Here is a 17437-nt window from a genome sequence, read left to right on the forward strand (position 1 = left end):
ACTTTTCAACCGCAGGCGTTATTATAGAGGAAAAATATAAACTTAAATATGAATTGCCGTACGTCTGTATTCACTGCCCATTGTATTCAGTGTTCACTGCGAGGAATATTGTCATATGCTGGTGCTTCTGTTGTGTTTACTGAAAAAAAATTATATTTTTAAAGTCTAGACATAATTAATCGGGCGTGGCCGATTTATAGTTTACCCTTTGGTCGTCCTAGAGCGTAGTCTCCTGGCGCGGCCAAAAAGACGGGGATAGCTTGGGGTTGCTACAAAACCGCTACGGGTGACGCATACCGCAATGGTTTTCATTTTAGTTTTGACAGAAAATCGTTGCAGGCACACTTGGTCGACTTTTGGGTTAATGTGTAATCAGGTTGTGTTTTTTTGCTTCGGCGGAAGGACAGAGAAAAAAAGCTTACGGGGCAAAGTACAGTATGGGGCCCAGTTCTCGGCCACTTTTGACGTAAACTTGTATTTCTTACCTCAGAAGAACCGCAGGAACTTGAAATTTCTCCCAGAGCTAGCTACATTATTCAGCTTTTTGGTGTAAAGCTATCGACCGGTCAAAAATTAATTTGCCCGAGCAATAATAAAAATAAAAGCTCCATTTGTGGGCCCAGTTCTCGGCCACCTTGGCCCAGTTCTCGGCCACTTTTGACGTAAACTTGTATTTCTTACCTCAGAAGAACCGCAGGAACTTGAAATTTCTCCCAGAGCTAGCTACATTATTCAGCTTTTTGGTGTAAAGCTATCGACCGGTCAAAAATTAATTTGCCCGAGCAATAATAAAAATAAAAGCTCCATTTGTGGGCCCAGTTCTCGGCCACCTTGGCCCAGTTCTCGGCCACTAAAAAGCTTGTGCGTAATTATCTGTAAAAAAATGCTCAATTAATTTTCACAGTCATAAAATCACTCTGTAAACCTATTTATACTATATCGATCCCAAATTATTTTTATGATGCTTTGTTTTACTTTAGAAAAGAAGGATTTTAACGCGCCTAGTTGCCTATGTGCAGGTTCTGGCAAAACCGCATTGTGTGACCCGTGCATTTAGATGGTTTATTTTGCAGTGAAAAGGTCTTGAAAGATTTAGGTGTTGTAGAAATAATAGACAAGACAAGAGTCAGCTCAAAACTTAGAGCTAAGATTGAACTTTATTTTTAAAACATTTATTTCTTTCATTCTGGCAGCAGCAGATGAAATTATATTAAAAACCAAGCGCTAAGCTGTGATAGCGAGCAGGGTGGCCGAGAACTGGCAAATACGCAAACGTCGCAAGAAAAAATTTCGAAGTAAATTAAGACCAAAAAATACAACGGTTCAACGAAAAGTTAACTAAAGCAGAAAGCTGAATTATTCTACGTTTCACATGCCAAAAATTAGCTCGTATGGTGGGGGCTTTTGGATAAAATACGAATTTAACTACATCCATGAATTTGGAGCCGTAAACAAACAACTTTTTCGGGAATGCAAATTCACCTACCTCCGCGTAAACTCGACGTGTGAGCTTTCTATATCGAATTGAACGATCAAACTCAAGATACTTAAAGCACATGAATCAGTCTATCGTTTGAAGGAAATACCTTTTTCTTTTGATTCAACTGGAGTGTGAAAAAACGCGTTAAACACAAAGTGGCCGAGAACTGGACCCGGCCGAGAACTGGGCCCCATACTGTACTGATATTCACCATTGTGAAATTGCACTTACTTTGACAAGTTAAAGTTATTTTTGTAAATGAAAAAGGTAACGTCATTGATGTCACGCAGTGTTTTTTTTAGCAAACTAGATGGTTTGCTGGTTTCTGACTATGAATGGGGGTGTGATCTTGCGGTATATTTTTTGAGCCTGACTCCGCCGTAAAACTTTTTTTTATTTAGCAAGAACTGTGTCGATTTTCACTTCTGAACAATTGGTCGTCAAGTCGTTTGTCACAAAGAGTAGAATGTTTGTACAGCATGTTTTGGAATTATTTTAGATTTGGTTAGTAAGACGCTTCTGAAGACCTGAGCAAAACATTGGGAATGTACAGTATTAATAGGAACTTGAATGGAATTTTTCACAAGTTGGATAAAGGTATCAACTGAAAAAAATGGAATTCAAAATGAGAACTTGGATTTTGTTGTAATTAAATTTTATCGCGGATTGGATGCATAATATCACGGCTTTGAAAGTCTTCAAATAATTAGAAAGGTTCCTTTCTTCCTTTTGATCTTATTGTTATTTTCATGTATTGATTATTCGAAAGTGGTTTTCGTTGATACGAAAAAAAAAACGGGTTTTCACTGAATTGCTTGAAGTATTTTTAGACGTGATAATATTGGCTTAATCAAATTACATTGTGCACGAAATATTTGTTATTCTTTTGTCTTGAAACTTTGAGGAAATTGAAATTTTTGTTTGACAGTAGTGTATAAAAGGCATTTTATAGAACTGAATAAAAAATAAGAAACATTGATAAAGGTTATTTCAAAGATTTATTTTGCCTGATTTTGAAGGGTTTCAGGAGTTTTAAAGAGTGCTGGTAAACGGCTGTATGTTGTTTGTGATTACGGATCTTATTTAGTTTCGAACGCTCTAATTTTTGAAAGGTTAAAACAGGTTAAAACCGGGCGGTTTCATGAGTTTTTTGGGTAGAAAGGTACGGTGGTGGTCAAAAAAAAAAAATGTTTAGAAAGGAATGACTGTAGTAGCACGTAAGTCGGAGGTTTGCGTGAGTCACGGGGTATAGTATGCGTGAGCTGGATTTCCGGCGTCATAACGGCATGTTTTGTTTACTGAAAGATACACTCGACGTTTAGTTAGCTTAATCGGCTTGGGAAACTATTTTAAAAATGAATGTTGTAATAGTTAATTAATAGTAATCTAGAATTAACCCACTCTCGATTGGAGTCTGTTCTGGATTCGCGCTACCTTTTCGCCGCGAAGGAATTTTGTAAAATTTCGCTAGTGGAAAGAGGTACTGTAAGAACAGTATCAATAACTCAAAAGGAGGAACTTCTTTGTAGCTCTGAATTAAGACGTATGATAAAATTTTAGAATAAGAAACTTTCGATATATGGTTTTCATATTGTTTTTGTCAATTTCCTTTTGTGGCAGATTTTTTGAGAATCAGCTTTTCTTTCGTGTGATGACAGACACAGGACAGAACGAGAGGTGGATGAGATAGATGCCGAAGATGAATAGGCACCGAAAAACGACAAGAACCGTCAAGGACTTATCTTTAGAGGGCGGGGAGTTTTGGCATACTGTATTTCGAGGACTGGACTGGACTAGTAAAACGCGGACTAGTAAAACGCGGACTTGTAAGACGCGGACTAGTATAACGCGGACTAGTAAAACGCGGACTTGTAAAACGCGGACTAGTAAAACGCGGACTCAGGTAAAACGCGGACTTGTAAAAGGCGGACTAGTAAAACGCGGACTAGTAAAACGCGGACTTGTAAAACGAGGACTAGTAAAACGCGGACTTGTAAAACGCGGACTTGTAAAACGAGGGCTTGTTAAGCACGGACTTGTAGAACGCAGACTTGTAAAACAAGCGCTTGTAAATCGGATAAAACTAAACGGTTTAGCGAGCGAAACAATTTGTGTTTGAAGCTCTTGTGTGTTTCTTCGACGGCATATTTCTAGCTTTTTTGAGCACTCTATGGTCTGTTTTAGCGTGGAGATGTTTTTGCAGTATAGCACATGTTCGTTCTGCAAACCCCTACTAAAACAACGGGATTGATGCTATGAGTTGTGTGCATATGTTTCTTTCTTTCCACTACTTGACGTCTGTTGAGTGCAGTCGTTTGTATTGCTCGCACGAGGTAGAACGGGGCCCGTCCAGAAATCAACAGTCAATCGTAAATAAAGGTGACCGGCCTACACGACTCCTACGTTCGTGACATTAGAATATTTGCCGTTAATTGCTTCTGACTTCTTTCTGAGGGTACTGTTTTAATTTGGGGGCAGTATGTGGTAAATAAAGGTGACGGGCCTACACGACTCCTACGTTCGTGACATTAGAACATTTGCCGTTATATGTTCAAATTCGGTCTTTCGACCTTATTTGCTTCTGACTTCTTTCTGAGGTTACTGTTTTTTTGAGACATTATGTATTGAAGAGAGCCGTAAGATGATTGTGGCCAAGGAATTCGAAGTGTCTAGAGGCGTTTTACAAGTCCGCGTTTTACTAGTCCGCGTTTTACTAGTCCAGTCCAGTCTACAAGTTAAAGACACATCAAGACCACCCCACTGTGAATTGCCATAGCACAGACAAAATTATAGTCAATATCTTATGTGTTTTTAAGAGAATTACATAAGAACCAAGGCATGTCTTGTCTTGCCTTACATTGACATGCAATAATTTGGAAATACTAGTAACATTAATTTTAGTTACGCAAAAATTGAGCACCAGAATAATTTAAATCCTTGTGTTCTTTCATACCTTGTTAAAGGCTTGACATGTGATAACACCAACATAACACCAACAACAGTTCTTTATCAGTGGGGATTGAAGAAAAAATGGAAACATCATCACACAGTTGACCCCCATGCAAAAACACTCCAGGATGTCACGGGACTGTTTGGTGTCCGTCCGCCAATTTCTAACTTCAAATTCCAATGTTAAATTCACATTAAATTTTCAATATTTCTTAGTTGTCTAAATTTTACTAATTCTTTTAAAAAAGCTATCACCTGCCAAACATCCCCAAAAATCACTCAAAAAATTACAAAATACCGCAATACATAGATACATGGGATGAGTGAAGTTTCCTTGGATTCCTTGAAACACCAACAAGATATTTCCGTTTAAGGTGGCTGATAATGGGTTTCAGTATTTCCCAGTCCTTATACTTTGGTTCAGGACTAAAAGCCTTCATCAATTGCTATTACAGTAATGGTATGAAACAAATGTTCAATCATTCATCAACAAGTTGTGATCATTTTCTTGACAATAGTAGTTCCCCGGTAAACAGTTGTAGTACTGTCCCATCAAAGTGCAATGCCTGGAAAATACCGAAAAGCACACGACCTTCAGGTGAAACCGCACCTTACAGTATTGTGTGAGATACATTTATAAATTGAAACCATCATGTCATTAAGTAATAATGCAATCTCGACAACGTTCTAGATATTATATTATGCACACTAATACAGCTCATGCAAGCCCTGTGACTTACACAAACACAGTCAGACTGAGTGCTACTTAAGTAACTGCTTCGTGGTTTCTGCTGTACTGAACCCTGCCTTTCAAGGCAAAGCGCCCGATTTTAAGCTTCTCAAGCTTCTCAATGTTCTTGTTCTTCTTAATTTATGTCATGTTAGGTGTGTAAATGTCTTGATACTATCAAAACGTTTTCTACCACTAGAGTCATTAGAGTAGTATACCATTCTCACTCATTAATTATGCCGCTCATTGTCCGGCGTGGATAAGGTATGGGGAAAGATTGTGGCCGAGGCAATGAGTGACAGGGTGAGAAAGCACTATAGTTGTCTATTACGTCGCCGAAGGGGAGGTGGGAGGGGTCGAAAATTCGCCCGGACTTCCCGGCTTGCGTATCTCTTTCGAAATGCCCCGAAACTAAGCAAAGGGATCTTTAAATACGGCGATTGTGCACGTGGTGATTAAGCATTACCTAACACAACTATCTATAAACAAATGGGGTTATGTAATCCACGCACTTCTGAATTCCGCGTCAATTTCCGCGAAAAATGAACAAAAGGGAAAAAACCCCACTAGCCAAGCCGGACCAGGAATCCGTCGTAAACGGATTATAGGGCGTAACTGAGATTACCCTTCTGATCACGACAAGGCCAGTGGAGGGGGTGGACTGTTTAAAATTATTTTTTTTAATAATATTTTGAATTTAAATTTTAAAACTTCTAGCTTGGGGAAAAATAAAGGATAAACATCACTTCCATATATCCCACGTTGTTAGTGTCTAAACGTGGATAAAACATTAAACTCCGTGGATGAAAACGGCCAACCGGCGAGCTTTGAAAATTTAAACACTGAACCTACAGAGATACACAGATCCATAAAACAAACATGCGTGATACCTGTCCAATAAAGTTCCGCACTGGGATGGGTTAGGTAACAAACCTTACGTAACCAACTCGTAAACACTTTAAACCTAAGCTCATTAACACTCTTACTGACACCAGTAAGCTCTGAAACAAATGTCCATCAATCGGCAACTACTTGATTTTCTTGACATGCAAGCAAAACAATTCCAGCCAGATATACCGTAACGAAACACTTAGCACACTAACAGTTAAAATACAGGGTGCCCCCCCCCCCCCCCGGAATGGTCGATACATGATTGTTGCCAAATACCCACAATACACAGTTCAAACTTTAAACAAAACCGACACAAGGCTCCTGCCAACTAAGCTCGACCCACGAGCCAACCTTTAGACTAAAACCGACACGGCGTGTAACAAATTGTGCTAAACGCAAGAGCAAACATTGAGCAACGTAAAGCCGACACACGGCATCTGACAATTTCTGCTCGACACACGAGCGAACGTTTTAGCTACAGCCGACAAACGCATCTGACAGTTTCTGCTCGACACACGGCATCTGCAAATTTCAGCTCGACACACGAGCGAACGTTTTAGCTGCAGCCGACATACGGCCTCTGCCAGTCTCTGCTCGACACACGAGCAAACGGTTAAGCTATTACCAGCCGACACCCGGCGTCTGCCAGTGCCAGCTCGAAACACGAGCGAACGTTTTAGCTACTACAGCCGACACACGGCGTCTACCAATCTCTGCTCGACACACGAGCGAACGTTTTATAGCTACTACAGCCGACCGGGCAGCCGACACACGGCGCCGGCGTCTACCAATCTCTGCTCGACACACGAGCGAACGTTTTAGCTACTACAGCCGACACACGGCGTTTGCCAATCTTTGCTCGACACACGAGCGAACGTAAGCTACTACAGCCGTAACACATATGGTAATAAATTGCTATAAACAGAACTACGTAGATATAAAACACACTACGGGATAAACAAACGGATAAGCAAGCGAAAAAGAAAAACACATAAAAATGTTTTAAAATACCGAGTAAACTATTGCTGTACGCGTTGTCCCGCTACTCCGGCATGATGTGGAACTTGCGAAGCGGCAGAGAATGGACATGCAGTGTAAATCTTCTAGTTAAACAGCAGAGGCAGGGTAGGTACAGCCATGAACTTGAGAAAATAAACGACGAAACAAACTAAAGCACGTGGTTGGGCTTCGGCGACGTAGCGCGAGAGTATAAGAAAATTCGCCCGGACTTCCCGGCTTGCGTATCTCTTTCGAAATGCCCCGAAACTAAGCAAAGGGATCTTTAAATACGGCGATTGTGCACGTGGTGATTAAGCATTACCTAACACAACTATCTATAAACAAATGGGGTTATGTAATCCACGCACTTCTGAATTCCGCGTCATAATTATGAATGAGAATAGTAAAACTGTCGTTAGAAAGCAGATCTGTTATTAACTTAACGTGATACGAAAAATGTCACGTGGTTCGCGTTTGCGAGCGATCGTCTTCAGTGTCAGCGGTTTTTCCAGAATTTGTATGAACAATAATGCCACTATCAAGCCAAAAGGGTCGGGAAACACATTTGTTGCGTTCCGTGCATGTTATAGTCTTCACTTGGGTTTTGAGACAGAATTATTTTACAGAAGCTGTTTAAATGATCTACAAGTCCTATTTCGCCCCACGCTAACGGGCCTCAAGGGTTTGTAGGCACTTAAACAAAATTAAAAATACCAGCCACCGTTCGGGGAATGAGCCCGCGCTCTTCCCCGAATAGAGGAGGAACAAAGATCAGACTCGTGAGAGCGTCGGATTTGTGTTCGATTGGGTTCGATTGATCTTTGGTTCGATTTTGTTCTATTGGATACGCCGGGATAATAGCCTGCGTCGCAGACGTAAACGATTTTTACATGTTACGTTTGTTATGTTTTTTAATTAGCGCAATAAAGACATTTTATTTATTTATTTATTTATTTATTTAAAATTGGTTAGCAACGGACTTACCAAGGGTTTAGTTTCGTCTGCGGCGCAGGCTACCGGGATAACTGTGATTATCCAATCAAAATGCTATTGTTGCCGGTCCACTGATTGTAAGTATCTAAGACAGGGTGAAGTTTCCTCTAGTGCGTTGTTATGGTAAATTTAAAAAAAAGTGTAGAACAACCTTTAAGAATGATTTGGAGGAATAAGCTCTTTAGTTTGAACTGCCACCTCCACTTCTTGTGCTCTTTTCTTTCGATTTCTTCTCGCGTGGTAAGTTGTGTGGTAAAAATTAATGGCGCTTAACGTTAGTTTTTTTTAATCTTTTTAGTGGCCTCTGTACCATGTTTTCCAGGAGCTGGGTCAGCTGGTTAATGTGGACCGCCTTTCTGTATGCTTCTATGAAATACCAAAGGACACACGGGAGATGTAACTGTGTGTTTTTCTTACGCGGCAAAAAATACAACATTACGTCACTGCAAAGTAAAAATGACACTCCAAGGTTAGCGAAGCACTATTGAATTAGTAGTCAATATAGTAATGTAAGGAAGAATGTCAGCACAATTAATCTTGGAATAAAGCCTTACCAATAAGGACACTCGTTCTGTTGCCACCAAAATAAACTAAACGATCACTCCGAGCCTAAGTTCACCAGGGCGCTCCAAAGCTTTAATCGATCAAGCAGTTCCTTGTTCCTCTTCGACCTCTTCAAACAAGAGCTTAAGGCATGTTCAATAGCTCCGTAGTAGACAATGGTTTACTGATAATTTGTACATTATTAGAACTCTCTAACAAGAAACCACAAGAACGAGAACAACAAAAACAAGTGTATAAAATTCTGAATGATTATTTGAGGGAGAAGAACCTGGAGGAACCACAAGATAGAACCCCTTTGGCCAATGTTCTGACGACGTTTTACGCCGGCACTATAGCTAGAAAAAGTGATGGCAAATTGTTTGAAAACATATAATAAAACAATAATTCAATTCGCGATTCGGTTTTTGCATGATATCATAAATTATCAAAACCTTTGGCTTCGGCAGATAACACAGACCTCGGTTTTGATAATTCACGATATCATGCTCAACCTCATCCAATAATTGCTTATTATGTGAACATGATACCCATGTGTTGTTTCTTCAACAGATTTACGATAGAATATCAGGGGTATATGTACAGCTACAACCCTTGCAGATCATTTCACTTTGTAGAAGAACCAACTTTTGGTGACTGTCATGATGACATGGCGGTAAGTAAGTCCGGGAATCAGGCGCTCAAAAAAATTATGGCCCAGCATGAGGTCAAGATCCTTTTTTGCGTGTATATGAACCGAAACGCAGTCGAGGTTCTCGATCATGCAAGAAAAATCTTTGCGGGACACAGCGGGCAATCCTGAGGGGACAATTAAGGTAGCCGTATCTTGCCGTCTCGGGAAGCCAATCACCTTGTAGGGTTTGGTTTACCTTTCCCGCTACAGACCAAGACCAATATTCACCATACAAACTGAGATTTAGATTTTGGATTTTATCTAGCGTGTCGGACCTGGAGTCTATATTATCGTCTTAAGTTTCAATTTAATTAATTCTCCCAGGAAACGAGTCTCGGGTTTCAACTTTATAATTTTTTATGGTTGCTCCTTGGAAGAATTAATATTTTAATTATATAGCTGTCAGTAAATCCTATATTGTCAGCGCAGCTATTTTTCCTTAATTTCTGAGAACTGTCCAATTTGGGATTAAATTTGGATAGTTTCAATTAGGACTTTCAGGTAAAATGCACAAACTGTCCAATTTAAGAAAAATTTGGACAGTTTTGTCTCAGCCAATCAAATCGAAGTAAAAACAACATGTGACAGATATTAGCCAATTAGCACAAAGCATAGCGTCAGCCCTGTAAACTTGTCGCATTGTTTGTCGACAATGGCGGAATTTTATAAGGCAAGTTTGCTACGTTTTTCCATTCCTTTTGAGCTTTTTAGCAATAGTTACAACAAATAGAAATTTTCTACGTTGTCAGAAGAGGAGTTAGCTACACAAAGAAGCAAAACCCAAGAGCAAAACACCTCCAATAGTACAAAACTTGGGTGAACGTTAGTGCAGCGAAGCGAAGCAAGAAATCTGTCAGATATTTTATATCGCCATGAGCTAGATGCAATTTTTTGTCGTTTTTTGCTGAAGTTCGAAAAGAAAAGACGGCGATAAAGTACGAACGAGATAGTGGAAAGGAGTATGTCAGATTCAAGGAGTTGTAAAGCTCTTCGGACACTTTGTTTACGACTTTCCATTGATTGATGCAATGTTTTCACTCACTTTGTAGCAAGCTTCGCAAACTCAGGTGAATAAAATTGCACTGTTTTGTTTAAGTTTTTGTGAAGGCAATGCTTTTAGTGAGTTGCATGTGCTGTGTTATGCCTACTATTGTTGAATGTTTTTCCCGCTCTGGACATATAAAAAAGTTTATTATTTACGCTGGATTGACTGACTACAAGCTATATATGTAACCGGACTACATGCTTGTCCAATTTGGAAATAATTAGATTCAAAAAATTCCTCTGACAGCCAAATTGGACTCGGCCTACGGCCTCGTCCAATTTTGGCTGCCCTCGGAATTTTTTTCATCAAATTATTTCCAAATTGGACAGCATGTAGTCCAATTACGTATACAAATTTGGATAGTTTCAATAGTTCATTTTACAGTTGCCTTCCAAGTAACCTGGCCTTTGAATGGTAGCGAGGCTGGAGGTGACCTTGCATTGATACAAACCTCCCTGCTTTATTATGTAAATGCAAACTAGTTAGCATCAGAACAACATGATTTACACAACAAAAGCAGTAAGGTCTGTATCAAAACAAGGTCACCTCCAGCCTCACTTCCATTCAAAGGCCAGGTCACTGAGCAGACAACTGTAAAATGGTCTACAGGACTTTCAGGTAAAATGCACAAACTGTCCAATTTAAGAAAAATTGGACACTTTTGTCTCAGCCAATCAAATCGAAGAAAAAACAGCATGTGACGGATATTAGCCAATTAGCACAAGCATAGCGTCAGCCCTGTAAAACTTGTCGCATTGTTAGTCGACAATGGCGGAATTCAGAGGCAAGGTTTCTACGTTTTTCCATTCTTTTTGAGCTTTTCAGCAATAGTAACAACAAAGAGAAATTTTCTACGTTGTCAGAAGAGGAGCTAGCTACACTATGAAGGAAAAAACCAAGAGCAAAACACCTCAAATAGTACAAAACTTGGGTGAACGTAAGTGCAGCAAAGCGAAGCAAGAAATCTGTCAGATATTCATAGCCACGAGCTAGATGCAATTCTTTGTCATTTTTGCTGAAATTCGAAAAGAAAAGACGGAGATGAAGTACGAACGAGATAGTGGAAAGGAGTTTGTCAGATTCAAGAAGTTGTTACGCTCTTCGGACACTTTGCACTGAGTTTGTTTACGACTTTCATTGATTGATGCAGTGTTTTCACTCACTTTGTAGCAAGCTTTGCAAACTCAGGTGAATAAAATTGCACTGTTTTGTTAAGTTTGATATGTGAAGACAATGCTTTGAGTGAGTTGCATGTGCTGTGTTATGCCTGCTATTGATGATTGCTTTTCCCGTCTGGACATAAGTTAATTGTTTATGCTGGATTGACTGACTACAAGCTATATAATTAATATGTAACCGGACTACATGCTTGTCCAATTTGGAAATAATTAGATTCAAAAAAATCCTCTGACCGCCAAATTGGACTCGGCCTACGGCCTCGTCCAATTTTGGCTGCCCTCGGAATTTTTTTCATCAAATTATTTCCAAATTGGACAGTATGTAGTCCAATTACGTATACAAATTAATGCTTGAAACTCGAGACGTCAATGCAGGTTTCTGATGCATTTGATACAATTGTATTCTTAAAGTCGCACAAAGAAAATCATTTTTATACCAACCCTTCTTCTTCTTCCACTAAAAAAGAGTTCTGACAACCTTGCGGTCAGCAGTTATTCCCATGAAAAAATGATGATATGATATGATATGGGTGCTTATATAGCGCATTTACAAAGCTCATGATCAATGCGCTTCACAATTCGAATCTATGGGATGAGACCGGACATCAGCATATATGGCGCCTATGGCAGCCGCTATCCGTCCATGTGTATGATCTCACCTCACCACCCAACCCATGGAATAGAACAGACCACAAAACCGGGAACTTAATGCCCTACTCTTTGCGATGAGTGTGTGGAATCTCTAACGTCCCCTGCTGATTATAACACTGAAGATGCAGGAAACGGGGCCTACCTCCCGCACGACAGTCCGGCGCTCTACCACTGAGCTTACCGGTCGGCGGACTTACTAACAGACCCGATGGCATAGTACGGTTACTGACGTAACCCCCAAAAAACTGTCCTTAGATTTTTGTTTGTTGGGAACACGCTGGACCCTATTTTAGGAACGAACTAAAAACGCCTGGCTCAATCGTCAGCAACGTATAATATTTCTTCCTAACGTTGATTCAGTTGGCTTTTGGAATCCTTTTTATTTTCAGATGTGTTACTGGGTGAAGGATAGAATGTACGAAAAAATAGCTGAACAGAGCAAAGCAGTATGTGGTTTTAATGAATGGTATAAGATGCCAATGGTACAGTATACTGGGTATGTACTTACGTATACGGCTAATTAGAGAAAGGTTGTTGGAAAAAAAGCACAAAAGTGCACGCAATAAGACCGAAAAGTTGTCTGGGTATTCGCTTCGTTGCATATTGACCAAGAGAAAATGTACATGTTTGTATTTATGGACGTGAAGATTTTGTTTTTCCTCTCAGGAGGCCCTTTTCTGTAGCTTTACTTTTACTGTCGCATGTCTTTGAGTTTTAAAAACTATTATTTAATTCAGCGCGGCCAAAAGTACATTGTTTCCAAATGTCTAAAGAGAGAAAACGTGCAAATTCGCGATCGTCGTATCGTTCTATCTCATTAGTATTCAACACGTGCAGTAGCTCTCAACTGCTACCACCTTTTGGTCTTGTTGCGTGCCCTTTTGTGCTCTTTTCCGACAACCTATCTTGAATCAGCTGTAGACCCAATGCAAATATGGCGGCTGTTAATTTTCGTCTCCCAGACGAATCATTTGTCAACAAAATTAAATTACTCAAACCTAAAAATAAAGTCAAAGTTAATCAGTATATGAAGTTGAAAGGCTATACTTTCATGTAATGGAAAAGTTACAGGGGCACTTTTTCCATACAAATCTCTTAAATTTGAACGAGTCAACTTTGCAGCCAAATAACCCAAAACACTGAAACTTCTCAGAATAGCATAATATTTCATATATATTAAAATGCCTCCATCAGCGTTTTAAGAAACTTGACCTAGCAACAGAAATGAATGACAACCAATTTTTGCATAAGGTCTATGCCAAGCGATTTTAAGGTGGGTTTTAAGGTACTTCGATGGGTCAGGATTACAACACTTTATCAATTACTATTACAGTAATGGTATGAACAAATTTCCAATCATTGGTGGACAAGTTGTGATCATTTTCGTGATATAAAGGGTTACTGTAGCAACAGTATAACCTGTTAAAAACACCCTTAATTTTAGCTTTAAGTGCTAATAACTCACAAAAGAGTTCGGTGACTCCCATTTTTCATTGCTTAGTTATGATCAGCCTGTCATGATTCAACGTTTTATTTGGCAAAGTTAAAAAAATTCTATATACTTTTGTGAACAAGACGGCCGGTGTTGTTTACAAAATGCCATGTGAATGCGGCAAAGTATATATAGGGGAAACAGGGAGAGTGATGCAAGACAGGATGAAAAAAATGACAGAGACATACGGCTTGCTCATACACAAACCTCCGCAGTTTCGGAGCATGCAAACGAAACAGGGCATTTTCCTTTAAGGAATCAAGTTAAGTTTATAGATCGTGACCCTCACCGATACACACACAGGGTCAAAGAGGCAATCCAAATAATAATTCATCCTAATAGCATCAATAGAGACAGCGGAATTAAAACTCCTGAAGCATGGTTACCTACGATCAGAAAACACAGCAGCCGTTCAACTACAAAGCGGACCACTGAGGGAATATCATCTGTTAGATCGAAATGCACCAATAGCAGCGAACCAACGTGCATAAATAGCGACGCGTAAATAATCGACCTCATCGCCTGATGAAGACTAGCAGTATTGCAGTCGAAACGTCGCGATCAACATCTCAAAGCGATTCTATTGTGAGACAAACGAATAAACGTTCATTCCTATCTTACACCATATAGGTCCTCTGCTATATATAAATAGCTTTCAGTATTGTGCTGTGGTTATTACTGTAGGCTGTGAAGGGCTTAGCTAAAAACGATCATGAAGCCAATCGTTGATGTGTTAGTCTGACATTGACAAACTTTGTTTAAACAAGGTATAAAACATAAGTAAAAGAAAATAAAGTCCCTTTAAGGAGTAAGTGTCATTGATTCCCTTTCTAAAGCTTGCTTGGTTTACGTAGTTTAGATGGCAGTTAATTCCAAAGAACAGCCCCGGAATAACCAAAACTGTGTTGAAGATAATTAGTCCTTGGTTTGGGTACTCCGAATAGACTCCGAATGAAGAGGTTCGGATGCAAAGTTGAGCAGTGTGCTCGTCTTGATATGTTTTTTCTTTACTCCTTTTGTCCCTGTCTGTTCCTCTCTATACTGGGTACCGGGTGGGTACCAGGTCACTTTTAACCTGCGAATAAATAGCATCCCAATGGAGGGTTTTTTACGATCTTTGTAGTCTGGCCGTGCTGTATAAGACAGAACTATTAAGCTGTTGTCCTTTGAAAAAGACATAACATGGTAATGCCTTTGAGAATTGTTATTTTTTAGTGACGGCTACATTGGGAAGACCACTGTGTTACTGAACTGTATAAAATAACTTTCTACTGTCCTAAAAAAAACTAATTACAAATAGTAATCTATTAACATTATATAACATTGTGCAACTAAAAATATTTGTTCATCGTCTAAAAATGTCGCTATGCTTTGAAACAGTCATGGTATGGTAATGCGGAGATAATCTAATCGGCGCGTGTCGCGTGTCGCGGGTAAAACGTCGCGGGTACACAAAATTGTCGCGGGTAAATTGTCGCGGGTCCAAAAAAACGTCGCGGGTCCGAAAAAAGTTTTATTTTTTGTTTTATAGTTTTTCTTAAGTTCAATACCTCATTAAAGATAATAGAATAACAATAACAAGTACTTCAATGTAAATTAAACTTTACTTTAGTTTTCTAGTTTTCCATGGGCAATTTTCGAACAGTATACTACTCTAACGTTATTTTCTTTTCTATTTTTCCAAAAATAGTTGAACGTTATAAATGATAAATTGACGTTAACTATAGCACCAACAACAATATCTCAAAACTTAGCCAATAGTGTATAACTTGTAATAGATTTTAAAGTGTATTTGCTTCCTGAAATGGAATAAACACTTCTGCTTGCATAAAGAGAGAACAAAATTAGACAAACAAGTAACTAACATAATTCCAACACAGCCGTTCAATTAAACAAACAAAAACCTACGAAGTTCAAGGACATTGATCCCTATTTTTTTTTACCACTTCACAGTAATTACAAAGGCAAACCATCCGCTTTCAGAGTTGCTATTTTCGCGTCATTTATCGAGCTGTCCGCTCTGATACTAACAGGCGGTTTTAAATTTGTCCAATGCGCTTTCTGGATTTTATGTTACATCATTTTAAATTTCCAAGAGAGATTTGGGAAGAAAAATGTATTCTCAAATAAAAGTTCATAAATTACAATTGTGCGGATATTTCCGCTGCTATGGAAATCGCCTGTGCCAAGGACACAAGTAGCCCATAAGAAATACATTCAGGTGGCTAATTCTAAAGGCTTACACATTCAAGGGTGCAGGTCTCCTTTTCATTTCTATTCCGATTCATCTTCCATCGCGTTCGTCGTTTTGACTTCGACTATTAAAATTTTATGGTTTTTTAAACGCTTCCGATTCCGCTTTACCGGTACGTCGCTAGTGGGAACCGGTATCATCACAACTGTTTTCTCGAATTTACCAGCGAATTTAGTTGATTCGATTGAAGCGATTTTTTCTCGGTGCTATACCAATACTTATGCCTTTAAAAAAGTAACACAGGTTATTTATTCCATACTTTTTTGTCTAGTAGAGATTGTCGGTAGCATGTGTGTATATGTGTCTGTGTAATTTTAAACGAAGCGATGTGTACCTTTGCAGCTTTGTTTTTTCGACGCGCTGCGAACAGCTGTGTCAAAGGTAAGCTTACATCGCGTAAACGAGGTTCCAATGGTTGATTTTTCGTTTTATTTGTAATAAACAAAATACAAGTAGAACCAGCTTTAGGCCAAGTAGAAGTAGTAGACAGGTGTTGTATACAGCAAGGCTATGGAAAAGATTCCAGACAGTGCCAACTCTGCGTGGTTGAAGAAAGATTGTCGCCGGCTTCGCCCTTTCGAAATAATTCCACTGAGAGATTCTTGAGTACGGTGATCAAAGTAGGAAAAGTCTGAACGGTACCACGAAATATAGAGCTTGTACCACGAAGTATAGAGCTGTAAACACGAGCGAACAATCTGTCGCAAAGTGGAGGAGTGACTAATGTTAAAGGCGATTCACAGCGGTCAAACGCAGAAATCCCGCATCACTTCCGCTTTTCGCTTCGTAACTTAGCTAAAGTTTGACAGAAATGTGTGTAAGTCTTTCGTCAAAAAAGAGTTATAAAGTGGCGATGGGAAACCAAATTATGATACATACACAATGTCAACAAGTTATTGCTATTGTGTTATTATTTTATTATCTTGAACGTTGGTGTAGCATTTGCTGTTCAAAAGCTAGAAAGCAAAAGTAAAGTTCAATTTTTCGTCCACTTGTTATTGTTATTCTATTATCTTTTTAAAATGATCTTTAATGAGGTATTGAACTTAAGAAAAACTGTAAAACAAAAAATATAACTTTTTTTCGGACCCGCGACAATTTTTTGTACCCGCGACATTTTACCCGCGACAATTTTGTGTACCCGCGACGTTTTACCCGCGACACGCGACACGCGCCGATTAGATTATCTCGGTAATGCGTTTGGGAATTGTCAGTCTTAATTCTAGCGGCATTCAGAAGACCACTGTGTTACTGAACTGTGATCAAACCAGCCAACAAGCAAACTTTGAAGCAGTAAACACTTCGGAAGCCGGAGAATTTGTAAGTGAAGATAAAACGATAAGGTTAAAACTTCGACACCACATTTTGATTCGTATTATTAGCCATGTCCCATGCTATCGAAGTTTTGTTTAGCTTAAACAAAGCGCCTCCGTATCAGTTAATCGCAGCCAAATACAGTTGTAGTTACCAAAATCAGCGAGGTTTTGGGAAGGGAAAACTATGCAACCGAGATTATGAGAAAGTGTTTCTCAAGAAATGTC

The 17437-nt window shown here is 39.3% G+C and overlaps 1 protein-coding gene across 5 annotated transcripts in view; it reads left to right on the forward strand.

Moving 5' to 3' along the window:
- The window catches only part of LOC144656026 (uncharacterized), an 86693-nt gene that overhangs the window by 66667 nt on the left and 2589 nt on the right, over window positions 1-17437 (forward strand). For 2 of the 5 annotated variants that reach the window (XM_078516243.1, XM_078516242.1), the window contains exon 6: window positions 17111-17216. The exons of 1 other annotated variant lie outside the window; for it this stretch is intronic. In XM_078516243.1, the coding sequence (XP_078372369.1) occupies window positions 17111-17216 (106 nt within the window). Of the gene's footprint in view, window positions 1-6556; window positions 6724-7730; window positions 8512-9155; window positions 9259-12539; window positions 12647-15022; window positions 15032-17086; window positions 17217-17437 lie in introns of those variants that run through there. 2 more of the 5 variants (XM_078516241.1, XM_078516245.1) reach the window with 2 other exon arrangements.

Source organism: Oculina patagonica, chromosome 6, assembly GCF_052425735.1.
Source record: "Oculina patagonica isolate OP01 chromosome 6, crgOcupat, whole genome shotgun sequence".
NCBI classification, from domain to species: domain Eukaryota; kingdom Metazoa; phylum Cnidaria; class Anthozoa; order Scleractinia; family Oculinidae; genus Oculina; species Oculina patagonica.